Source organism: Lynx canadensis, chromosome D3 (assembly GCF_007474595.2).
Source record: "Lynx canadensis isolate LIC74 chromosome D3, mLynCan4.pri.v2, whole genome shotgun sequence".
NCBI lineage: Eukaryota > Metazoa > Chordata > Mammalia > Carnivora > Felidae > Lynx > Lynx canadensis.
In genome coordinates, this window is record NC_044314.2 from 78003447 (window position 1) to 78030601 (window position 27155).

A 27155-nucleotide genomic window follows, 5' to 3' on the forward strand; every position below is an offset into this window, starting at 1 on the left:
GCGTTGCCAGTGGATGCGTAGAACTGAAGTTTGTTTATCCATTCTCCTGCTGATGGTCATTTGGGTTACTGCCATTAGGAACACAGTTGTGTAGAAGCACTGTTATGTAAGTCCCTTGGAGGCTGTCGGCACCTGTTCTGATGAGCATATACCCAAGAGCAGAGCAGCTAGTGGGTCATGAGATGCGCCTCTGTTTGACTCTAGCAGGTACCCGGCAGATAGATTTTTGGTCTGTGTCTCCCGATGCCGATGGCTGCATCAGGGGTGGGCCTGCCTGAAAAGCATCCCCGACTTCCTCCATTCTGCCTCCCTTCCTTGAGGAGCGGATGCATTCTGTTCCTGCACTCTCGTGCCGCCACTTTTTTTTAAGTTTCTTACCGTCTCAGTTTCTTATTTTATGCAAGGGTTATTTGCTTTTATTACATACATGCTCGTAAATGATCACTGAATAAAACATAGATCATTTTATGACCGTGATTTTTTTTTTATATTACTATTTTTCCTAAAATAAGCTTGGATAGGTTTTAAATGTGTACATCGTTAATCCTTCATCTGGAGTTTTCTCTTTTTTTAGTCTTTTGGCATAACAGTTTTTTTTTTAATTGAAGTATAGTTGACACACAATATTACATTAGTTTTTGCTCTATAGCATAGTGATTCAACAACTCTATATATTATGCTCAGCTCACCACAAGTATAGTTACCATCTGTCACCGTACAACACTATTATAATACCAACTATATTCCCTATGCTGTACTTTTCATCCCCATGACTTATTCATTCCATAACTGGAAGTCTGTATCTCCCACTCTCCTTCACCAATTTTACCCGTCCCTCCACCACCCTCCCTTCTGGCAACCATCAGTTCTCTGTACTTACGGGTCTGCTTCTGCTTTTTGTTTGTTTGTCTTGTTTTTTAGATTCCTCATGTAAGTGAAATCATGTGGTATGTGTCTATCTCTGTCTGACTTATTTCACTTAACATGATCCCCTCTAGCTCCATCTGTGTTGTCACAAAATAGCATAATCTCATTCTTTATACATGGCTGAGTGATATTCCAGTGTGTGTGTGTGTGTGTGTGTGTGTGTGTGTGTGTGCGCGCGCGCGCACGCGCACACATGCACATGGATGCCACATCTTCACAAAGCTTTTTTTAAAAACATTTTTGTAGCTTTATTGAGGTATAATAGGAGCACAGTAACCTCAAGAGTTTTGAGATGTGTACACAACTGTGAAACCAGCGAAACAATCAAATTAATGAGCGTATCCATTACCCTCCAATGTTTCCATGTGCCCTTTGGTAAGCCTCCCTCCCCTAGATTTTTAAAGTTAGAGGTTTGTTTTTTACTAGAATATGCCAATATGTAGAATGAATTTGGCTACTTTCTCTTTTTTTTTTAATGTTTATCTATCTTGAGAGAGAGAGAGCGAGTGCACATGAGCAGGGGAAGGGCAGAGAGAGAGGAAGACAGAGGATCCAAAGTAGGCTCTGTGCTGACAGCAGAGAACCCTATCCGGGGCTCAAACCTATGAACTGTGAGATCATGAGCTGAGTGAGATCATGACCTGAACCGAAGCTGGAGGCTCAACCGACTGAGCCACTCAGGCACCCTGAATTTTGTTACTTTCTCAACTTACATAGCTTTTATATTGTCTCTTTTTTTTTTTTTAATTTTTTTTTTCAACGTTTTTATTTATTTTTGGGACAGAGAGAGACAGAGCATGAACGGGGGAGGGGCAGAGAGAGAGGGAGACACAGAATCAGAAACAGGCTCCAGGCTCCAGGCTCTGAGCCATCAGCCCAGAGCCTGACGCGGGGCTCGAACCCACGGACCGTGAGATCGTGACCTGGCTGAAGTCGGATGCTTAACCGACTGCGCCACCCAGGCGCCCCAGCTTTTATATTGTCTTATTCACGTTTGCTTTTTTCTGGAGCAGTGACTTCTAATCCTTGATTTACTTACTTCCATCATTCTGTGGAGGAGCCTTTGGGTTCTCTCCCAGTGGGAGGGGGAACCCAAAAGAGTGACCCCCACCCACACTTAGGCTAGAGAAGCTGGGTTGTTTAGTGATCCAAACCATGCGGTCTGGTGTCAGGCAGACTGGGTTCACATTCTAAATTGGCCTCTATGTAACCTATATGATGTTAAACTCCCAGGCCTCCATGTCTTTACCTGTGAGATGGTGCTGACATTGTGTATTCTCCATTCCAATATACTGTCAGTGATAAGATGCACAAGTCATTTAATAACTGCTCTTTGGGTGCTTGGCAAGGACAGAGACAGCTGCTTAGTTCCAACATATGTTCACATTTCAGAAACAGTAGAACTTAGGAAACACTGAGTCACCGAATCAGAAATTTGGTGCTAATGCCTACCTCATGGGGGTCCTGCAGGAATTAGATGATGCATCCTGGTGCTAACACAGGTCCTGGTCCGTAGAAAATGCTAAACAGTATTGGTTACTATTATTATTTTATTATATTGTATTTACGATACCATCTTTTGGTCAGGAAACGTTGTGCCCCTATAAAAAGTTTGAAAACCACCGTTTTAGGACAATACTTGGTAGCAATAGTAGATCTCTGTTCTACTTTTTCAGGTTCAACAGCTGCTTTAAAGACACTTCTGAAGGGCATGATAGATGTTCTTTTCTTACTGGCGCTGTCTCAGGTTGCCTCTGTGAGGAAATGGCATCTTTGTTACTGAATGGGAACTCCTATAATAACTGAACTGATAGGAGCTCCCAGTTAGCATCTTTTAAAAAGCTCATGAACAGTAAGATTTTCCAGCTCAGACCATTTCTATATTTTGAAGAGATTTTTAAAAAGGATTTGATCCAATCTGGCACCTAAAACCCTACCTAAGTCTGTTTTGGAGGGGAGTTGGTGGGCAAACATATGACACAGTTTTAATTATGAATCAATCTGTCAGCTATAAGATTAAAAATAAATAATATGCAAATAGCTGCCTTCAAGAAAGAACCAGACATTCCAGGAGGGCTTTAGCCCCGTGTCTGTTTAGACTGATGCTCACTATCTGACTGGTTTCTTCACCCCTGACAGGCTGTTGAACATTAATGGTCTCCCTGCTGGTCTTTGCATTAGGTGTGAGAAGTAAACAGTTCTTGTTCAGAACTGTGAGATTTGCTTGAAAAGCAACAGATAACCCCACGTAGAGATATCTCTCTCCCACTCTCTGTCTTCTTTTTTGGACACTGAGAGTAGATCATTTTTTATACCCTTGGTTTCTCTTAGAACTGTACCGTGATCTCTTATTTGCAAAAAAAGGCATGTAAGAAAGCCCTGCTGGCTCCTGCGTGAGGAAGCTGTCTCCCTCATCTTACTGCTAAGGTGGAGTCAACCTTCAGTTTCTCTTTTTCATCCTGTATCCATGGGGTTGGAAGGTTAACAGACTCATACTATAGTAAACAGATAATGTTGCCCTTGGTGTGGAGAGAATACACCCAGGGACACATAGTAGACCTAAGAATTCTCATTGCACATTACCTGGTTCAGAATTATAGATTGCCTATTACAATACTTTTTAATTGTTTTTTTAAGTATTTATTTTGAGCGAGACAAAGAGAGTGCATCAGTGGGAGAGGGAGAGAGAGGGGGAGAGAGAGCATCCCAAGCAGGCTCTGCACTGTCAGTGCAGAGACCAACACGGGGCTCGAACCCACGAACCTCGAGATCGTGACCTGAGCCGAAGTCGGATGCTTAACTGACTGAGCCACCCAGGCACCCCTAATACTATCACTTAATGCCACAATTCCAGGAACTCAAAATAGAGTCTCAAGCTAAACATGTGACTTAGGCGGAAAGAATATATAAAAAGTCTGAGTGAGCTAAAATGAGTGTTTGGGTGCTTCGCACAAACACATAACACTCCATAACATTAAAAGCTTGACGAACAGGCAAAATAGAGACAGTAAAATATAGAACCAACAATCACAAACTGTAAGTAGAAATCAGAGTTGTGAGGCCCCTTGAAAACTGGATGACAATAGGGAAATAGAAGAGTGCCTCTTAGTCCAATGGGCAGTCTCCACTGAAGTGAGAGTAATAATCTTGGCCCTTCATTGAGCTTTTCAAAGATTTCTTCTTTAGCACTTTGTAACCTATTTTGAAAGAAGAGGTAGCAGAAACGGGCTAATAATAAATCGCAGTTTTTCCCATGAGTCAGAGAAAGGGAGTGGGAACCCAAAGGCTTAGGTATGTTCTCAAGTGGCAAGTTAAGTTATTTGGGCAACGTATATATTCTTGTGTCGACAGATTTTCTGGGGTCTCTATGCTCTGCAAGAGGCACCGCTATAATCATTAAAATGAAGCACTGTCTTGGGCATTACTTTTTATCCCCTGAATTTTGTAGGCCACAGTAAGGTAGAATAGTATGCCAGAAATCCAGAACATTGGGGTGCTTGTGTGGCTCAGTCGGTTAAGCGCCCGTCTTTGGCTCAGGTCATGATCTCGCGGTTTATGAGTTCAAGTCCCACATCGGGCTCCGTGCTGCCAGCTCAGAGCCTGGAGCCTGCTTTGGATCCTCTGTCTCCCTCTCCCTCTGCCCCTCCCCCATTCATGCTCTGTCTCTCTCTGTCTCAAAAATAAACATTAAAAAAAATAGAAACAGGGGAGGTAGTAAATATGGTATTGACCTCTGTATCATGGATGGAGACGCCAACCCCCCCGCAAAGTTCAAAATGGCTGTATTTGTGGTTCCAGGCTCCATTTGATAGTATAGTTTTAGGTCAGCTTACCTCCGTTTTTTGGGGAGGGGAGGGAAATAAGAAGGCAGCACAGTAGTTAAATGGAGATATTTGCAGTCTAGGATGAAAACTGTCTTAAGAAATGGGTTTTACTACATGTAAGACGGAGGCCAGTGGAACTATTGGGCATTGTTTATTCATTGTTTCTGGTTTTAGGAGATTTAACCATGTCACCAAAAGGGTGATCCAGGGATCCTTTTGAGGCATGACTGCCTACTAGGGATGACAAACTTATAGTGTTTTCCTATTTTCTTCCCCCGATAAAGAAGGAGCTGTAGCTAAGGATCCAACCAGATAACCTTATTCCCCGTCTTGTAGCTGACAGCGCACCTCAAACCAGTACAGTAGGAATTAACAGGGCTTTTGACATTAAAATACAAATTACTAGACCACTTACTACATTAAAAGCTTATCAGCTCGGTTAACAAAATGAAAAGCTCTGTTTTCTGAGCCGCATCGAACAAATGTGCTTAATTGATGTTCTTTAATTCTATGTGCCTAGGAAGATTTTTTTAAATTGATAACCAAAGGGGGTTAAAATAGGGAATCAGTCATGGAAACAGTGGCAACATTTCATAAACTAAGTCTACTCTAGGTTTGAAAATTGGAAACAATTAATAAACCGTAGGCTTCAAGGCATTTCCTTTTAATTTACTTCTTTTTGTTACGTAAAATTTAATTTACTGCCTCTGTGCCTCATCCCAACCATTATTAGAAAATTGCCCTTAAACTCTGAAAGTATTGGATATAAAAGCTCTGCAAGTGCTGATACTGAACCTCAGCAAAGAGAATAGGAAACGCTGAATGCACTGAACTCGAAGTCATTCTGCCATCGAGCAGGGAAATAACTTAGCAAAGCCAGATTAAATCTCTCAATAAAAGGACAATTTCATATACATGCCTTCCCATTTTCTGATAGCTAACTGTATAATAAAAACCATTCAAGTGATGCCATAGTACACTATTTTCAGGATTATTCTGAGCTTCCCTTAAATTTTTTTTCTTTTGTTGCATGAAATTAAATTTATTGCCGAGATATTAAAATAACTCTTGGTGTCCTCCGGGGTCAGTCCTCCTTGATAAGAACTTATTTTGCTTTCTCAGACTATCTCCGGTTCCAGTGTCCTGTGGATGGTGCCGGGGCCATTGTAGTTTAATTAGCTGACTGTGATACCAGTCTGTTAGATGCCTTTCCTCGGCTCACATGTTCCACATCGTATTATTGTCCGTGAACCTGATCTCATTTAAAGTTTAGCCCCTTCCATACGGCAGTCACTCTTGCTTGATTCACTTTAGCCACATCTTCCAGATGGATCCTGAGTTAGAAAGAATCAGAGACTTTCGTTTTCCCCCACGGCACGTGTGTGTCAGTGCTAAGTGGGCGGGCGTGGCCTTGGCTGCCGGGGCTGGAGAAGCAAACAGGAGTGGCCCGTGGACCGCCAGTGTCACGTAGGCTCTAAAGTCATTGGCTCTAGAAGCAGCTTCTCATTTTAAATCCACTTGCTTGATGCAGAACTGGATTCCTCTCCTCTTTTAGGTAATCACAGACCTGGAGGAGCAGCTAAACCAGCTCACCGAGGACAACGCTGAGCTCAACAACCAAAATTTCTACTTGTCCAAACAACTCGACGAGGCTTCTGGCGCCAACGATGAGATAGTACAGCTACGAAGCGAAGTGGACCATCTCCGCCGCGAGATTACGGAGAGAGAGATGCAGCTCACCAGCCAGAAGCAAGTGAGGACAGTAAATAGTGTCAGAGATCCCTGACACCCTTTGATCCCTTTACATTTTGTTTATTTTTTTTAACTTTTATTCAGTTTTGAGAGACAGAGCGTGAGCAGGGGAGGGGCAGAGAGAGGGAGACACAGAATCCAAAGCAGCCTCTGGGCTCTGAGCTGTCAGCACAGAGCACAACGCAGGGCTCGAACTCACGAACCGTGAGATCATGACCTGAGCTGACGTCGGCCGATTAACCGACTGAGCCACCCAGGCACCCCGATCCCTTTAGAATTTAGAGCAGGCGCCTGGTACACCTCTCCCAACGGATCTAAGACTGAGCCTTGTCCATTAGATGAGGGCTCTTTTTCATAGTCATGTCTATGTTTTGAGGGCTTGGGGGGTTTGGAAATGTGGCTTTTAAAAGTGGGTCGTTCTTCTTAATTTTGATTTAAAAAAAAGTAAAAGCAAAATAAAATGTTTTGGGACACCAGTGTGAGCCACATGACTTTTATTTTTTAAAGATTTTTTAGAGGGGGGCTAGGGAGGTGGAGATACAGGGAGAGAGAGAGAGAAAAAGAGAAAGAGAAAGAGAAAGAGAAAGAGAATCTTAAGTAGGCTCCATGCTCAGTGCAGAGCCCGACATGGGACTCGATTCCCACGACCCCACTGGGATCATGACCTGAAGCCTCCCAGGTGCCCTGGACCACTTGGAAGTGTGGTCTCTTCCCTCTGGCTTGCTTTGGGTTCTGCCGTTAACATGGTGGCAGAAATGGCCCTTTATCCATTCTTGTCCCCTTGGTTTGTAGAAGAAAAAGATAAACTGTATTTTCAGACTATAGTTAGAAACTTGTGCTTTTTCTGACACTGATCCAACAAAAGTAACATCCAGGAAATCCTCATTTGATACAAGGCACAACTGAGTGGTACTGATTTGCAGACGATGGAGGCTCTGAAGACCACTTGCACGATGCTGGAAGAACAGGTCATGGACCTGGAGGCCCTAAACGACGAACTGCTGGAAAAAGAGCGTCAGTGGGAGGCGTGGAGGAGTGTCCTTGGTGACGAGAAGTCCCAGTTTGAGTGTCGGGTTCGAGAGTTACAGAGGATGCTGGACACCGAGAAGCAGAGCAGGTGGGACTTCCTGTTTGTAGAAAGCCAGTGACCGGCAGCTTCACCAGGACCACCTGAGCATTGCGAACAGGGTGCCCACCGGTCCCAGCTTGCTCAGGACCGAGCGAAGTTTCTAGGATACAAGACTTTCTGTGTTAAAGCTGGGAGACCCTTGGACAACCCAGGGTGGGTGGGTCATCCTAGTGGTAAGTGTGGTCAGTGTCACTTGGATTCTGGGGTGGTAACTAGTAGCTGGTGTCCTTTTACTCCGTGTAGAGGCCTACAAGTCAGAGCAGGGCAAATATCTCAGTCCTCTCTTTGCAGAAACTTCTTCCTCAGGTTTGTTATCATTGTGACCACGTGGCAAGACTATGACCATTTTAATCCCGCTCATGTGTAAAGCTAGTCACCCATCTATACTAGGGTTACTCAGTCTTGGCACCATTGACCATTTGGCCCAGATAATCTTTTGTTGTGGGGGCCGTCCTGCATGTTGTCGAATGGGAGCCTCATCCCTGGTTTTACCCACCACGTGCCAGTAGCAACCCCTTCCTCAAATTGTGACACCTAAAACGTCTCCAGACATTGTCCAGTGTCTCCCGAGGGGCAAAATCACCCTTGGCTGCGAACAGCTTCTCTACAAGAATAGTTAAACCTTTTTTTTAATATTTACTTATTTTTGAGAAAGAGAGAGACTAAATGTGAGCAGGGGAGGGGCAGAGAGAGAGGGAGACACAGAATCCGAAGCAGGCTCCAGGCTGTGAGCTGTCAGCACAAAGCCCGAAGCGGGGCTCCAACCTACAGACCACAAGGTCATGATCTGAGCTGAAGTCGGATGCCCCACAGACTGAGCCACCCAGGTGCCCCTACAAGAATAATTTTTTTTGTTTTTTGGTAGGAAATATAATAATAATAATAAATAATAATAATAAGTTCAAACAGTATCTTTTCTCTGCCACTTTCGCTTCCATAGTCCCCTGGCATAGAATCCCCTTTCTGCTGGGGCTATGATCCTGCAGGTCATATACTTCCTAGCCCTAGGGGGTGCCATCCACACTGAAGACATTGTAGATGTGAAGATTGCTTATGACAGTGTTACAGCTCTTGGCAGGAAAGTGTTTTGGTCTAACAAAATGGGCATATTATGACAGTTTACCAACAGATAGAAATAAATGGTCTTGAGGAATAGGTCCCATTTTCCAGCGTGCACAGAGGCACAGTGTGCTGGCTAGAGTTAGCCCCATGATGTCATGTCTGCACAACGGAATTGTGTCCGTCCTTCACTAGTGTCACCTTCCTCTGAAACTGACTTTCCTGGGACCCTCTGAACTCCTTAAGCAAGATACAGTAGGCATGGAAATGTCACTCTTTTACTCCATCAGACTCATTTTGGTATTTTCCCACATTTACTGGACCGTACTAGATTCAACCAAATGTGTTGGATGTTTAATCTACGCCAAGTCAGTCAAACCAGAAAAGATTAGAGGCAAAAGATGAGACCCTTAAGTTTCAAGAGGCACTGGTAGAAATACTCAAGTTTTTCAACATCCTTCCTCTCAGGGTATTTGCTGCTGTGAGGGGCTGCTGGTTTAAGACCTCCTATTCTTGTTTACCCTGAGTCCTCATGGTACATTCTGGTTGCTTTCACCCAGACCCCCCCCCCCCCCCCAGCCCCGGCTCTTACCTTCAAGTGAAGCTCTTATCGGAGCTGTTTCTAGAGTCCCTCAGAGATAATTTTGAGGGTCGGGAGCTGGCTTCAGCATCAGGAAACACACAACTACTCATGGAAGGTATAATTACAGGCTGGGCTCAGAAAGACATTTCATGTATACTTTCGGGGGCACTTGTGAAAGATCTTGGCTTTTCCTTCCCCCCCTTCCCCATTTTGATGTTACATGGGATACAGAGATGAGTGAAGAGAATTCTTAATTCTTGTCCTCAAGAGGCAAGTTTCGCAGAGAAGATGAATTATGCATTCAGATATTTACCACCTCAAAATAGAGAGCAGGGCGTTCCAGGAGAGCAGTGTGCTTATGCTCTGGAATACAGAGCAAGGAGAACTTCCTTGCAACAGGAGTAATTGAGCAAGGTTTTATGGAGGACATGGCCTTTTGAGTTTAATCCTTGAAGGCTGAGTAAGATTTGGGTTTGCAGGGGAGGGGAGGAGAGTGCTGGCCAGTGGAGGAGACTGTAGAAGCCCAGATATGGAAGTAGCAAAACACAAGACCTAAAATAGGGAAAGGCAGCAATTTTTCTAGTTTTCTTCTAGTTTTTCTATTCTCTAACCTTATTTACAGATATACTAATCATATTTGAGTTTCCCTAATAAGCACCCAAAACAATTAATTTACTGCATATGCTTTAAGGAGAGGAAATGTTTGCTCCATTGGGTCTCCCTTGGTCCTCTGCAGCCTGGTCCTTCGGTGGGACCCCGTTTCATTTCCAGTCCCATGGGAGGTTGTGCCAGTTTTGCTATCCTATCAGTCCAGTTGCTTTTGGAAAAATTTCCCCTTCAGCCTCCAAGTGAGTACTAACAGGAACTTTACCTATTAAGAGTATTTTTACCCAAGACCTAAAATGGGTCAAATCTTTGCTCTGTAAGCAGTGAGAAAGCAAGACAGAATTTGGAACTTGGAATCGGGATTGGGCATCTATCCAGCCTGCAGCCTGTTCGGTTGCTTATTGGGATTAGAGATGGGCCCCCTTCCTTTTTCTAGATGGTGATGGTGGAGCTTAGTGATGGTGGGGCTTCTGAAACAGGCCTGTGCTTTCCCGGCAGGGCGAGGGCCGATCAGCGGATCACTGAGTCCCGCCAGGTGGTGGAGCTGGCGGTGAAGGAGCACAAGGCTGAGATTCTCGCTCTGCAGCAGGCCCTCAAAGAGCAGAAGCTGAAAGCCGAGAGCCTCTCTGACAAGGTCAGCGCCCATCCCTTTCCTTTTAGGAGAAAGATTTCATCTCCATCTTTTAGAAGGTGTGCTTGACACAAATTCAGGTGCAGTCCGTGGTCCACATATTTCACAAACATAAATTCACTCAGTCCTGTAAAGCCTTGGGGTTATGGTCCACCATTGGACATCCTTGGTTGGCGATAGCTTGGGAGGTGTGGCGGGGACTGGGGTGTCACAGTCGGCCAGTGACTTCTTTAACATCTGCTTGTCTGGGCCCCCTGAGGTCCAGATTTTGATCTGGGCACACAGCTCTTGTTTTCTGGCAACTGGTTTCTGGATTTAAGTTGTGGATTGATTGCTGGATTTAATGTCAAGCATCGGAAAGTGCTCAGTGACAAGAACGAATGCTCCTTCCATTGTTGGGGTAACAGGCAGCTGGGCCTTTCTGTGCTCCGAGTCCAGGGACACGATAGGCTCTGACGGCCACACTGGCACACAGTATTTCACACTGGAAATACACATGTCCTGTCCATTTAGCACGCCATATTAATGTTCACAGAGTGAGGTACCAGTGTTCTGGAGATTTATCTAAGTCTTGAAACAGATTTTGAATAGATGCCCCAATGTTACAGATAACAAAAGTGACGATCAAAGAGATTTCATATACCCAGGCTCTCACATGTGCACTTTCTCTGTCTCTCTCTCTCTCTGTCACACACACACACACACACACTCAAAGCAGTAATCTAAAATTTGTATTCTGTATAACTCTTTGTTATTTTGTGATTATAAAAATAACCATTTGAGGTCATTGTGGCAGATCTAGAAACCATAGAAAAGTAAAGGAGAAAATGACTGGCAATAGAACCACTGTTCTATTGGTGAATTTATTTGTGGCTTTTCCTTTGCATAATATGTTTATGCATACATATGTTTTTACAAATTTAGATTCTTACTATGTAAGCAGCTTTGCATCTTTTTTTAAAAAAAACCAAACCTATAACTAGGGGCTTTTCCTGAGTTACTGAATGTTTTTGAACATGTAGTTCAAAAAAACCCCTAAACAACAACACAGAGGTACCTTTTTTTTTTTAATTTATTTTTTCACTTACATCCAAGTTTAGCATATAGTAAAAAATGATTTCAGGAGTAGATTCCTTAGTGACCCTTACCCATTTGCCCACCCCCCCCCCCCCCCCCCCGCCACGATCCCTCCAACAACCCTCTGTTCTCCATATTTAAGAGTCTCTTATGTTTTGTCCCCCTCCCTGTTTTTATATTGTTTTTGCTTCCCTTCCCTTATATTCATCTGTTTTGTATCTTAAAATCCTCATATGAGTGAGGATGTCTTTCTCTGACTGATTTTGCTTAGCATAATACCCTCTAGTTCCACCCACATAGTTGCAAATGGAAAGATTTCATTCTTTTTTATTGTTGAGTAATACTCCATTGTGTGTGTGTGTCTGTGTGTGTGTGTGTGTATATATACCACATCTTCTTTATCCATTCATCCATCGATGGACATTTGGGCTCCTTCCATACTTTGGCAACTGTTGATAGTGCTGCTATAAACATGGGAGTGCATGTGTCCCTTTGAAACAGCATACCTGTATCCATTGGATAAATACAGTAGTGCAATTGCTGGGATGTAGGGTAGTTCTATTTTTAATTTTTGAGGAACCTCCATACTGTTTTCCGGAGTGGCTGCACCAGCTTGCATTCCCATCAACAATGCAAAAGAGATCCTCTTTCTCCGCATCCTTGCCAACATCTGTTGTTGCCTGAGTTGTTAATGTTAGCCACTCTGACAGGTGTGAGGTGCTATCTCATTGTTGTTTTGATTTGTATTTCCCTGATGATGAGTGATGGGCATTTTTTCATGTGTCAGTTGGCCATCTGGATGTCTTCTTTGGAGAAGTGTCTATTGATGTCTTTTGCCCATTTCTTCACTGGACTTTGTTTTTTGGGTGTTGAGTTTGATAAGTTCTTTATAGATTTTGGATACTAACCCTTTATCTGATATGTTGTTTGCAAATATCTTCTCCCATTCTGTCAGTCGCCTTTTAGTTTTGCTGATTGTTTCCTTCACTGTGCAGAAGTTTTTTATTTTGATGAGGTACAAAGAGTTCATTTTTGCTTTTGTTTCCCTTACCTCTGGAGACGTGTTGAGTAAGAAGTTGCTGCGGTCAAGGTCAAAGAGGTTTTGCCTGCTTTCTCCTCTAGGATTTTGATGGCTTCCTGTCTTATGTTTAGCTCTTTCATCCATTTTGAGTTTATTTTTGTGTCTGGTGTGAGAAATGGTCCAGGTTCATTCTTCTGCATGTCGCTGTCCAGTTTTCCCAGCACCACCTGCTGAAGAGACTGCCTTTATTCCATTGGCTATTCTTTCCTGCTTTGTCAAAGAGTAGTTGGCCATATGTTTGTGGGTCCATTTCTGGGTTCTCTATTCTGTTCCATTGATCTGAGTGTCTGTTCTTGTGCCAGTACCATACTGTCTTGATGATTACAGCTTTGTAGTATAGCTTGAAGTCTGGGATTGTGATGCCTCCTTCTTTGGTTTTCTTCAAGATTGCTCTGGTTATTCGGGGTCTTTTCTGGTTCCACACAGGTTTTAGGATTGTTTGTTCTAGCTCTGTGAAGAATGCTGGTGTTATTTTGATAGGGGTTGCATTGAATATGTAGATTGCTTTGGGTAGTATCAACATTTTAACAATATTTTTTCTTCCTGTCCAGGAGCATGGAATCTTTTTTCATTTTTTTGTGCCTTCTTCAATTTCTTTCCTAAGCTTTCTATAGTTTTCAGTGTATAGATTTTTCGACAAAGATACCTTTTTAAATCATTCCACTTGTGTGGGAACTTTGAGCTTCTTTCAGCTTTTTGCCATTATACATAACACTATAATGAACATAAACTTTGTGGATATCCATGATTATTTTTTTATAGAAATAAAATTTCATAGAAATAAAATGATTGGATTCAAGGCTAGAGCTTGCCCCTCAGGAACACTCTGGAGTTCCTCGATACTGGCTTACTTTTTTTTTTTTTAACCCGTGAGGAAACAAAATGTAGTATTTAGCGGTAAATGAAACTTTTTGTGTTTAACTTGAATATTTTTTTCTATTTTACTGTTCCTAGAGGACTCTGTAGCAAAGTTGACCCATCCTTTATGACCCCAGACATTGATATGATCTTTTCTTTTATTATTAAAAAAAATTTTTTTTAATGTTATTTATTTTTGAGAGAGAGAGAAACAGAGACTGTGAGTGCGGGAGGGGCAGAGAGAGAGAGGGAGACACAGAATCTGAAGCAGGCTCAAGGCTCCGAGCTGTCAGCACAGAGCCTGATGCAGGGCTCGAACTCATGAACCGTGAGATTATGACCTGAGCCAAAGTTGTATGCCTAACTGACTGAGCCACCCAGATGCCCCAATACAATCTTTTCTTTTTTTTTTTTTTAATTTTTTTAATGTTTATTCATTTTTGAGACACAGAGAGAGACCGAGCATGAGCAGGGAAGGGGCAGAGAGAGAGGGAGACACAGAATCTGAAGCAGGCTCCAGGCTCTGAGCTGTCAGCACAGAGCCTGACGCACGGCTCGAATTCACGAACTGCGAGATCATGACCTGAGCCGAAGTCGGATGCTCAACCGACTGAGCCACCCAGGCGCCCCAATACAGTCTTTTCTTGATGACTGTAATTCAGGAAGAATAATTCTTCTGCATACCTCTCTTACTGAAAATATCATGTGACAAAGCAGTCATTGTGTCTAGGTCTAGTTATGGTCAGTCTCCCACTTTGTGACTTTTTGTAGGATTCTTGAGAGACTTTGTCCATTCTTTCATCACAAGAGCCCGATATGATGCTGTGCAATAGTAAGTATTCAGCATTTGATAGTTTAATTAAATTCAGCCAAGGTGATCATCCTTGTCCTCGAACTTGTCATAGTTATTTATGCATCCCTTAGCAATAATCCCATCCCTGTACAAGGCTTATCTGCAACATGGACCTTTGTGATACTATACTTTTAGAAAACAACATTTATATTCTGATCTTCAGAACTTGATTCTTTTTTTTTTTTTTAATTTTTTTTCAACGTTTTTATTTATTTTTGGGACAGAGAGAGACAGAGCATGAACGGGGGAGGGGCAGAGAGAGAGGGAGACACAGAATCGGAAACAGGCTCCAGGCTCCGAGCCATCAGCCCAGAGCCTGACGCGGGGCTCGAACTCACGGACCGCGAGATCGTGACCTGGCTGAAGTCGGACGCTTAACCGACTGCGCCACCCAGGCGCCCCAGAACTTGATTCTTTACATGTGAAGCTTTATGGAAATCTTCAAAAGTCATTAGCATCTAGCATTTCTAAATATGATCTCATGGCCAATTTTTCTAAATGCCCAGCTCAATGATCTGGAGAAGAAACATGCCATGCTTGAAATGAACGCCCGAAGTTTACAGCAGAAACTGGAGACTGAACGGGAGCTCAAACAGAGGCTTCTGGAAGAGGTGAGTGTGAAACACCTGGGAAATGGAGCCAGGTGGACTTTTGAAGATGAAAATTTGTTGTGTTTAGATGGTCAGATCCATATTAGATGTTCAATCTTTGAAGTTGGAATTTTCAAGGAGAAGTAAGGTGGTCACTTAATACCTTTTTGAAGGTATTTAACAGGCTCAAAGAATGTGTCACAAAGGCTAGACGGTCTTTGTCACTTGTGTCCTCCCACATAGTGCTTAATAGAACATAGAGCACAGAAGAGTATGTGCCCAATGGAAGCTTATTAAATATACAGGTGACTGAATATTGAGTTAAATTGTTCTTTTAGAGTTAATATCTAAAGTGTATTAAGTTTTCAGGCTGGTAGAACATCCATGCAAATTAGCTTCATGCACAGGGCAGAGACTTGACCAGATTGTGTTGAGTGCCAAATTTCATGAAGACTTTTGAACATTCATTTAACTCCATTAAAAAAAAAAAAAATTATGTCCTGCCTTTGAGACATAGAATGAAAAGCTCAAATTGATCTTCTGAACCCATCCCTTACATTATTTCCTGGACCTTTTAACAGAATTCTGAAAATGTCTATTTAAGTTGCTGACGATGTCCTGATCCCAACCAAAGCCCTATATGTTGGATCACTGACGACTCTGTTTTGTTCATTAGAATTGACCAACCAGGACATACATGCTTTGTAAAGATATTTAATGAGAAATGAGATTCCAAGATGGTTTTGTTTAACCCATAGTGAGCCAGATAGTTCAGTTAACCAGATTACCTGTTCTCATTAGTTGAGGTTTTATTATAGACCTCTCAAGGGACTGTGCTGAGAGAAATAATATTGCTAAACTATCAATTTGGGAAAATGTGGTGAAAATTTTGCAGGTGAGAATAAAATACCTTACAGAATGATACTTTAAAAAACATGGGTGGGAGTTTGGGAGAGGTCTGGAGGCGGATGCTGGCAAGGGTTGCATAACAACGTGAATGTCCTTAGTGCCACTGAACTATACAGTTACAAATGGTTAAAATGGTAAATTTTATGTGTATTGTACCGCAAAAAAGGTTTTTAAAATAAAATTAGTTATATCTCAATATATCCTGAGTGGAAGGCTCACCAAAGGCAGCATTAAGAACACTATAATACAAATTTAAAAATCTACCTGGTGGTCAAGTAGAGAATGATGGTCTTTTATCTGGAATGAATGGGCAATGTCCCTGCTTTAGGCACATGTTGGAAACAGAACAGAAATAATCAATGATCTCGCCTGTCCTATTTTCCTTCCGAGGAAGGAGAGCTGGCTCTGACAGCTCAATACTTTGGTCCAAGGTTACATGGTGAGTCAGTGACAAGGCTTGGAATAGCATGCCGGGATCCTGATTCAGTCCCCTCTTTCTCACTTGTAAACGACATGAGAACATTTCCAGCTTCCCAGTCTGTACCTCACAGATAGATTTCTGAGCACAGACATCTGGCTGACACTGAGTTTGAGGCAGATTTTACTGACACTTGAAACCATTATGAAACAAAGAATGATATTTATTGTCCAGAATGTGGCTAGGATCCCTGGTCATGGTGTGCACTTTGTAAGCATGTGACCAAGGGCTTAACCTAAGTTTGCTCTCTCTCTATATACATACATATAATTATATATATAATTGTTTTAATGTAAATGCCTGGTTAATCCTCACTGCAATGAAAATGTAAAACATTTTCATCATCTAAAAAAGTTCCTCATCCCCCTTCTAGTCCATACCTTCCGGGTCTGGCCCCAGGTACCCGGTGACTTGCTTTTTGTCACTGTAGATAGTTTTTTTGGTTTTGTTTTGTTTTTGTTTTTTTCCTAGAATCTCATAGAAGTGGAGTTATACTCTGTATACTCTTGTATCTGGATTCTTTAGTTTAGTTGAACATGCTTATGTGATTTATTGATGTTGACGAATGTATTAGCCGTTCATTGCTTTTTATTGCTAAGCTGTAATTCATTGTATGGGTATACCATCATTTATCCATTCACCTGTTAATGAACCTTTGAATAGTTGCCATTTTTTTAGTTATTATACATAAATCTATGAAAAATTGTGTCCAAGTCTTCGTGTGGCGGTTCTGACCCCATAACGCTTAGTATTGTTTTGCCTTTCTAGTGCATATATTACAGTATCACATTGTGGTTTTAATTTACGTTTCTTTAATGAGTGATGATAAACATCTTTCCATATATTTGTCATTCATATATCTTCTTTTGGGAAGTGTAAATTCAAATCTTTTGGGTAGTTACTTCCAAGTAAAGTTGTTTTTTGTTTTTTTTAATGGGAGAGAGAGTGAACACATATGCCTGCAGGGGAGAAGGGCAGAGAGAGAGAGACAGAAAGAATCTTAAGCAGGCTCCACATTTAGTGCAGAGCCTAGCACTGGGCTCTATCCCATGCCGCTGGATCACAACCTGAGCTGAAATCAAGAGTCAGAAGCTCTGGATCAACCAACTAAGCTGCCCAGATACTCCCCCACCCCCTGAGGAAAATTTTTAAAGAATTCTTGATAATAACCCTTTGCCAGGTGTATGGATGGTGAATCTTTCACCCACTCTATAGCTTGCCTTGTCTTTTCAAACAGTATCTTTCAAAGAGCAAATGCTCTTAATTTGGGGGAAGTTAAATTTATCAGTTTTTAAAATGGATTATGTTTTCTGTGTCCTACTTAAGAAAACTATGCTTCTGCTAGGAATTTACCCAAGGGATACAGGAGTGCTGATGCATAGGGGCACATGTACCCCCAATGTTTATAGCAGCACTTTAAACAATAGCCAAATTATGGAAAGAGCCTAAATGTCCATCAACTGATGAATGGATAAAGGAGATGTGGTTTATATATACAATGGAATACTACTTGGCAATGAGAAAGAATGAAATCTGGCCATTTGCAGCAACGTGGATGGAACTGGAGGGTATTGTGTTAAGTGAAATAAGTCAGTCAGAGAAAGATACCATATGTTTTAGCTCATATGTGGATCTTGAGAAACTCAACAGAAGACCATGGGGGAGGGGAAGGGGAAAAGAAAAAGTTACAGAGAGGGAGGGAGGCAAACCATAAGAGGCTCTTGGATACTGAGAACAAACTGAGGGTTGATGGGGGGTGGGGGGGATGGGAAAGTGGGTGATGGGCATTGAGGAGGGCACCTGTTGGGATGAGCACTGGGTGTTGTATGGAAACAACTTTGACAATAAATTATATCTATAAAAAAAGAAAATTATGCTTATCCTAAAGTCAAAGATAGTATTTTCTGTTTTCTCCTCGAAGTTTTCTAGTTTTAGCTTTTATTTGTAGGTCTAGGATGTCTTTCGAGTTAATTTTTACGTATGGCAGGAGAGCAGAGGTTCACTTTTTTCCATAGAGCTATTCTGTTACTCCAGTACCATCTGTTGAGAAGACTCTCTTTTCCTCACTACATTTTCTTGACACCTTTGTCAAAAAGCTATCTATGTGTCTAGATGTCATGTCTTGATTTCAAGATATGTTAAAACATGTCTTTTTTTAAATTTTTATTTGACGTTTTTATTTATTTTTGAGACAGAGACAAAGCATGAGGGGGGGGGGGGGGGGGCAGAGAGAGAGGAAGACAGAATCTGAATCTGAAGCAGGCTCCAGGCTCTGAGCTGTCAGCACAGAGCCCAATGCGGGGCTTGAACTCATGAGCTGTGAGATCATGACCTGAACTGAAGTTGTATGCTCAACCGACTGAGCCACCCAGGCGCTCCTAGCATGTCTTTTTTTTAAATTGTGATATGTGTACTCTTTAATCCCCATCTCCTATTTCTCCCATCCCCTCACTTACCTCCCCTCTAGTTACCATCAGTTTGTCTTCCATACTTAAATAGTCTGTTTCATGGTTTGTCTCTCTCTTTTTTGTCTTTGCTTGTTTGTCGTCTTCTTAAGTTAACCATATCCTCTTCGTTAGGTATAGAGACTTGTAAGTGGGGCCAGAATCACAGTCTCAGGGTTGGAAAGAAGTTGTTGTTTTTGTTTTTTGTTTTTTTTTTAATGTCACAGAACCCAAATTTCCAGCCCTTGTTCCATTGTTCCCTTCATCCCTGGCCCTGGCAGACTTTGCTAATGGATCTTTCTCCCAGATATCCTCCTGGACCCAAAATGGCTTCAGAAACTTCTTTTGACATGACATTCAGTAGCTACTATCAGGCTGTCAGAGGTAATGCCAGAGGTGAAAGTCCATTTGCTAATCCTGGTCAAATTAACCTCCTGTCCAAGGCAGAGAATCCCTTCCCCAACATTCCTCACTGGTGGGCCTGGTTGAACCTCTGCCTGAGTGCACGTGCCTTTGGACATCCTGACCCATTTTTTCAACAACTTTAATTCTTAGAAAGTTCTGTCTTATTTTGAACTAAAGCCTACAACTTCCAACCACTGGTTCTGTTTCATTGAAACATTTGAGTCTGGCATTTCCACCTAAAATAGGAGAGTAATACCAAATAATAATCAAATTACTTGATTAATAAAAAAATAATGTTTAAATGTTTACATATTTTTGAGGGAGAAAGAGAGAGAGTACAAGCAGAGGAGGGGCAGAGAGAGAGGGAGAGAATCCCAAGCTGACTCTGTGCTGTCTGCCCAGAGCCCAACACAGGGCTTGAACTCCTGAACTGTGAGATCATGACCTGAGCTGAAATCAAGAGTTGGACACTTAACTGACTGAGCCACCCAGATGCCTCCAAAAAACTAATGTTTAAGTAGCAATTGCTATACGCCAAGTGCCCTTTTCATGCTTTGGCTCATACAGTCCTTGCGATAGTTCTAGGAGAGAGCTACGTTTATTATCTCTGTGACAGACCGTTAGATATCTGAGTAGCTCCCCCACGCCAGACCACCTTCTCTTACCTAATTGAAACATTTCAAGTCCCTCCAAGTTTGAGATGTTCTTTTCTGGTAGATTTATCTTTCCAAAGAGAGTTTCTAAAAGTCCACAGGGTATGAGCGACCTGGGGTCCAGTGGGATATCTCCAGCTCCATTCTGGGCTCTGTAAGCCTCTGCCAGTTACCCTGGACTCTTTGGATAGCTTTATCACACCACTGACACCCACTGACCTGTGACATCGCCACCAACCCTTCTGTAAGCTTGCATTTTTTGAGTAAACATCTTTGTATTCTGGCATTTATCAGTCAGTGTTTTCAAAGAATACTGTCCTTTTGAACTTTTTCTCATTGGTTTTGATCCATCCTTTCAACCACCGCGGTTGTTTGGTGCTCTGGTTCTGTGATCCAGCTCCCTCATGCACCCTCCCAGTCTCCTGTCACCTCATGGAATTGTTGGACAGGTCCAACGCCCTGCATTCAGTCCAGCACTGACCCATGAATAGCCCCCATTTTCCTCTCTCTGGGAAGCAAGTAAATGGCTTTGAAAAACATTCCACTGAGCAACCTGTCACTCTTGTTTTTTATTATAGTAAATAAGCAGTCTGTTTCTTGGAAAGCTCACGGACAGTTGATGTGTTTATTCTAGAAAAATATTTTGGGCCTGGCTGTCACCAAACCAATTTTTGTCCCCAGCTCCTGTTTCTCTGCTTCCTGCGTAGTAATTAATGTTGTCCTAAAATAGTGGGAAGAAACTAAAGAGGGTAATTTGTGGAAATCACTTGCACTGTAAGGGACTCATAGTTCCCTTTAAGAGGTAATCTTAGCTGTCCCCCCGCGTCCCATCCCCCCTGCATTTTAGGGGTTCTGGTTTGATTCATAAATTCTAAGTTGGCACACAGGCCAGGTGATCTCTGGCTGCTGACAGTATCTCTTGCTTTATGAAGGACTGATGGGGGAGGCTGGTGGAGGAGGCTGGCACGGGGAAGGCAGATGGGGAAGTGAGGGGGAAGCCCAAACTGGATGGAGGGAAGGAAAGAGGACAAAGGAGGGAGAGAGATTACGAGAATTCCTTGAACATCTGGGGTACGCCGGGCATGGTGGCACTGAGTATGTCACCCAGTCAGGGGAGGTGTTATACCCACTTTCAGATGAAGATGCCAGAGCTTCTAGAGGCAATATGAGCTTCCCCTGGTCCTGTGACTGATGCGTGTTAAAGTCAGCATTTGTGGTAGGGTCCCTAGCATTCCAAAGCCCAGGTTCGTTCCACCATGCCATGATGCCCCAAGGAATCCACTTCCCCTCAAGAGGAAGGGCCGGCGAGGAGGAGAGATGGAGAGAGAACCAAAACACAGGTGGAGGGAAGTAAAATGAGAGGGAGAGGGTCAGCCAGTTCTGAGTTTGTCCATGGCCCTTGGCCTTCTGGGGCTGAGAGCGCAGAGATTTGCCGTCGCCTGTTAGAAAATGGCTGTGGTGATGTTTACTGCTCTTTAGGAGCTCTCTGCTTGAGTCTGCAGAGAGTCTAGGCCACCAGGCATGGGGGTGTTCGGGCCAACCACAGGGCGGTTGGATTGTCACCCAGGGGTCAGATGACATCAGGCAGTGTGTCATCAGGATACCTGCTCTTTCCTGCTTTTTTATAAACAGAGGAGTTTTAGGAAAGAGAGCCATAAAACCAGTACCTTTAGAGCCTGCCTTATTTTCTGGTTGACTTCCATTGTAAAAATTGGAGAGAGATTTTCAGCACAAAACTGTTTCCAAAACACTAAATTGATTTTTTTCCCCCCTTGGGTCTTATAGACTCTTGTGCTGAGTCTGGGATCTTCCTCTTCCTTCCTCCCCACACTGCAGAAGTATCTCCTGTGATTGTGGCTGTTTGTGTACTTGCTGGGGTCTCTCACCCTAACGAGGTGCTCCTCAAGTTAGAGCTGATATGATTCCCCTTTGTGCATCCACGCTGCCTAAACAAAGTGATTTCTCACAGTAGCAACTGAGATCTTAAGCCTAAGGGGGCACCTGGGTGACTCGGTTGGTGGAGCGCCCAACTTCGGCTCAGGTCATGATCTTGTGACTCATGAGTTTGAGCCCCGCGTGTGGCTTGCTGCTGTCAGCACAGAGCCCACTTTGGATCTTCTGTCCCCCTCTCTCTCTGCCCCTTCCTCACTTGCGTGCTCTCTCTCAAAAATAAACAGATCTTTAAAAAAAAAAAAAACACCAAAAAACCCCAAGGACAAATTGGAGCTTAGCTGTCGTGGCAGTAATTCGCAGCATCTCAGAGGGCACCTCAGATGGGCCATATCGTACGTACCCAAATGTCCTTAATTGTAACTCTGACTGGGAAGGCAGACCACCAGCCTGGACTTCTTGTTACGGTGGGGATCCCGTGACTTGCTGGCCATCAGAGATTTCTGGGCAAATTCTTCTTATCGGTGCCATGCACCAATTTGGAACAGAAGACCGTCGGTAATTCTGGAAGGAGATGATTTCAAAAGCCAAATCTAGTGCCATGCCTGCAATTAGTTTGGCAACAAGCTAACAGTAGGGGACCAAGCTGTATTCTCCGTGGTACCGAGACTCTGTCTTGGCCTTCCTCCCCACTAGCAAGCCAAATTACAGCAGCAGATGGATCTGCAGAAGAATCACATCTTCCGTCTGACTCAAGGGCTGCAGGAAGCCCTAGACCGGGCTGATCTGCTGAAGACGGAAAGGAGCGATCTGGAGTACCAGCTGGAAAACATTCAGGTGAGAACCAGCGGAGGGAATTGGCTTAAAGATTGTCTGTGGAGGCAAAGCGTGATGGCCAAAAGCCATCTGGGGAAACGGTCGCTATCTTTATATTGTATGTTATTGTGTGTTTCCCCCAATATTTCATTGGGAAACTTTCCAAACATTCAGAGATGTTGGAAAATTTCTATCATGATCATGCGCGAGATTCTAATATCAACCCCTGGCTCGTTTTACTTTTTCACCTACCTGTCCGTGTATCATTCCTTTTGTTTGTTTGTTTGTTTTGGGCTGTAAGAATAGGACTAAGTGAGTAAATATTGGTGCAGTGTGGTTTGTGTTGAATGTTCATTTGCTACTATCCTAATGACTTTATTTTTTATTTGTTTAAAGTACCAAATTTGCAAGTATACTTCTTTCTAGGGCCAAGCTTATTTTTTTGTTTTTATGAATTTTAGGTTCTCTATTCTCATGAAAAAGTGAAAATGGAAGGTACTATTTCTCAACAAACCAAACTCATTGATTTTCTGCAAGCCAAAATGGACCAGCCCGCTAAAAAGAAAAAGGTGGGTCTGAGTGTTAGAAAAGTCGGGAGGTTTTCTCAGTCCTTATGATTCATGAAATACCGTTGTGAGAGATAATTACAGAAACATCCATGAAAACAAAATGCACATTTTTCTAGTTTTATGTTGGGTTGAAAATAGGTTTTGAGATCGTCAGAATAGTCCTTAAGGAAGGCATGTCATTATCAAGTCTGTAACAAACTACTTTGTGTTCATAGCCTTTAAAATTATAGTGCCTGTCTCTGTTAAGGGAGTGATTTTTTTTTCTCCCTCTCTTTTTTTTTTTTTTTTTTTTTTAATAAGCAGCTGGATTGGGAGGTGGGTGGTAATAGCAGAGAGAAAGGTTTCCAGAGAGGTCATTGTACAAGACTCCAGAGGGATTAGCAGGTCACAGGTACAGGGCTATAGAGAGATAGGTCATGTGTGTGGGATTCAGGAGAAAGAGAGAATGGTTCTCAGTTCTGTAGTAGGATTCTCAGAGCACATATACGGAACTCCAGAAGAGATTGGAAATCATCTAGCCCAGTCCTTTTGACTGGCAGAGTCCTTGCAGGAGACTGGGACCCAGGGAGGTGAGGTGACACCACTCCACTCCAAGGGTGCTGCGCCATCCCTTTAGAAGGATAATAGACAAACAAATGAAAAACTTTGACCAAAAAGAAAAGGGGAAAAAAACCCACCCAGCTATGGACAGGGTTATACACAGATGCACCTATGCAGATTTTGGATCCACCCAAGACCTGCTTCCCTAAACCACCAGAGCCCTCTTAGGAGGTTTGGCCGGGTGTTCTTAGTCTGAACAGGTCTCTGAGGACCCTGCCGTTTCCTTCCCAAAGCATTCCCACCCTGGGGGAGCAGTGGCAGCCCCCAGTGACCTGGAACACCCGAGAAGGGGCTGGAGCGGGCAGTTGGCGCCCGTGTCCCCAGCGCTCTCTTTATGGTGAGGGACGAGAACAGCCTCCTCCAGTGGTGGCCGCCGGGGAGGGACATTCTTGCATACCGCGTGACTGTCTGTGCTTGTTATGCTTCTGATATTTAATCTTTTGTATTTTAGCAGCGGATTGTTTTCTATTGTGTCATGTGATGTAGTCAGGGTGTTTCCATTTATTTTTGGTGGTTAATTTTTTTTTCAGCCACATGATTCCCTGTGTTTTCCTTTTTCCTTCCATGTCCAGTACACGTTTTCATTTTTTCATTTGCTTTTTTTTTTTTTTTTTTGAGTAAGCCCCTTGTTTTGACATCATTTTAGGATTCAAGTTTTTTGTCTCCTTTTTAAAAAATGCTCATCTCTGTGTCTCGTAACTAAGCGTCATGAGACAAATTCAAGGCAAGAGTGATTTCCGAACCATCCGTCCTGACTCCATCCTCCACTTCCATTTTTTGAGGGTAAAGACTCAGGAAATGGCTCTCCTCCTTGGGAATGCCGAAGGAAGGGGTGGTGGCCGTGCAAGCATCTTGAGCCCTCTTGTTGAAAATTTCCAAAACCCTATTTTTTTCCAGCCGGCTGGAACGGGCTGTGGTTCAGTCTCCCCTTTCCCCCTTCACATGCCATTTTTACTAAATCCACTTACAGTGAGTATGCTCCTGGCTTTCATGGTCTGCTCCTCTTGAGTCAGAGTTCCTTCAGCTAAAGTGCCAGTTTCCAGGAGTTAGGAGATATCTCTGTTTCCATTGCTAGGGTTTATTTAGTCGACGGAAAGAGGACCCTGCTTTGCCCACACAGGTTCCTCTGCAGTACAATGAGCTGAAGGTGGCTCTGGAGAAGGAGAAAGCTCGCTGTGCAGAGCTAGAGGAAGCCCTTCAGAAGACCCGCATCGAGCTCCGGTCTGCCCGGGAGGAAGGTAGGGGCACTCTCTACGCCAAGTCTCTGGAAAAGGCAGAGAACCCACCTCAAGCAGATGGGTTGTACTAGTTCAGCATCTGTGTTTCTGGCCCATAAGCTCTCAGTCCAGATGTCCCAAGTGTGAAAAATTCACAGCATCCTTGGTATTGCCCATTTGGCACGATGCGTGTCCTTTTGGTCTCGGGGGCTTGAAAGACCGCCCAGGGGCAGTCCGCTTGGTTTGGGCTTCTTGGTGACCCAGCTAACCAGAAGGCATCGGACTGGTCTCTTCCCAGCTGCCCACCGGAAGGCCACAGACCACCCGCACCCATCTACGCCAGCCACCGCGAGGCAGCAGATCGCCATGTCCGCCATCGTGCGGTCGCCCGAGCACCAGCCCAGTGCCATGAGCCTGCTCGCCCCGCCATCCAGCCGCAGAAAGGAGTCATCGACTCCAGAGGGTACGTTCCCAAGGGGCCCTTGGAGTTTGGTTGAAAGTGTTTTTAATCCACTAAGAAAATGCATACATACGGTAAAAGTGACAAGTAATAATACTAAGGGATAAAGAGTAAGAAGTGAGTCCCCTGTCCCCGATGTCAGTTCCCTTACCCAGGGACCACCACTGTATTCTTCCAGCAATAGTTCATGCATGTGAGAGCATATCATATTATTCATGTATCTTATTATACTTAATTATAAATATAATATATATATATTATATATATATAATTTATATAATTATAATATATTTATATTTATATATTATATATATTTATATAATTATACTTAAAGAGTATGAGGAAATAGGCATATTTTCCTTAGCCCTTTTTTCTATTAAAATATCATAGCACACTAAGCTATACACTGCAAAACACCTTTCTTCTTTTACTTAAAATGTTATCTTAGAGTGTATATTAATAATACATATGGCTAGCGGTGCCTGGGTGGCTCAGTCGGGTAAGCGTCTGACTTCAGCTCAGGTCATGACCTCACGGTTTGTGGGTTTGAGCCCCGTGTCGGGCTCTGTGCTGACAGCTCGGAGCCTGAAGTCTACTTCAGATTCTGTGTCTCCCTTTCTCTCTGACCTTCCCCGCTTGCACTCTGCATTTCTCTCCCAAAAATAAATAAACATTAAAAAAAAATACCCAACTCCTAATAACCGGATAATGGAGATTTTAAGTTGATTCATAGAACTTGAGACGCATCTGTGAGTGTTAAAATAGTTTCACACTGGGGTGCCTGAGTGGCTCAGTCAGTTGAGCGTCTGACTGCAGCTCAGGTCATGATCTCACGGTCTGTGAGTTCGAGCCCCGCGTCGGGCTCTATGCTGACAGCTCAGAGCCTGGAGCCTGTTTCCGATTCTGTGTCTCCCCCTCTCTCTGCCCCTCCCCCACTCATGCTCTGTCTCTCTCTGTCTCAAAAATAAATAAAAGCATTTTAAAAAAAAATTAAAAAAAATAGTTTCACACTCTGTAACCTGCTGTAATGGTTTTTTAACAGCTTTATGGAGATAAATTCACATGCCATACAATTCACTCATTTGAAGTGTATGATTGGATGTTTTTTTATTAAGTGCATTAAGGGTGTACAACCATCACTTTCTAATTTGGGGACATTTTTTGGCCTTAACCTTTCCCTCCCCACAAAACTCTGCACCCGTTAGCAGTCACTCCTCATTCTCCCCTCTGCCAGACCTCTGGCAGCACTAAGCTGAATAGATTTGCTGCTCTGGACATTTCATATAATGAAATCATACCATATTTTTTGTGTCTGGCTTGTTTCACTGAGCATAATGCTTTGGAGACTCACCCGTCTTGTAGCGTTAATTAGTACTTCACTTTGTTCTGGTTGAGTAATATTCTGTTGTATGGATAGCATATCTTGTTTATTAATCCATTGATAATCGTTTGGGTTGTTTCCATCTTTAGGCTATCCTAAATAACGTTGCTGTGAACATTGTATGTTGTGGCTCCGTATGTTTTCGGCTTTCTTGGGTATATACCTAGGAATGGCATTGCTGGGTCACACCATTGCTGGGCAATCCTAATTTTAACTTTTCAAGGATCTGCCAAAACTGTCTTCCAGAGCGGCTGCACCACCTGACATTCCCACCAGCAGTGTATGAGGATTCGGATTTCTCCACACCCTCTCCTTGTTTTCCATGTGTCTGATTCTAGACCTCCTAGTGGGGGTGTGAAGTGG

The 27155-nt window shown here is 43.1% G+C and overlaps 1 protein-coding gene across 2 annotated transcripts in view; it reads left to right on the forward strand.

Annotated features, from left to right (window-relative positions):
- LOC115528104 (citron Rho-interacting kinase) overlaps positions 1 to 27155 on the forward strand; it is a 131117-nt gene that overhangs the window by 83271 nt on the left and 20691 nt on the right. Inside the window, exons 19-26 of one of the 2 annotated variants that reach the window (XM_030335930.1) lie at positions 6307 to 6504; positions 7427 to 7620; positions 10379 to 10514; positions 14887 to 14991; positions 22446 to 22586; positions 23027 to 23134; positions 24810 to 24972; positions 25250 to 25414. In XM_030335930.1, the coding sequence (XP_030191790.1) occupies positions 6307 to 6504; positions 7427 to 7620; positions 10379 to 10514; positions 14887 to 14991; positions 22446 to 22586; positions 23027 to 23134; positions 24810 to 24972; positions 25250 to 25414 (1210 nt within the window). Of the gene's footprint in view, positions 1 to 6306; positions 6505 to 7399; positions 7621 to 10378; positions 10515 to 14886; positions 14992 to 22445; positions 22587 to 23026; positions 23135 to 24809; positions 24973 to 25249; positions 25415 to 27155 lie in introns of both variants that reach the window. The other variant, XM_030335931.1, reaches the window with a different exon arrangement.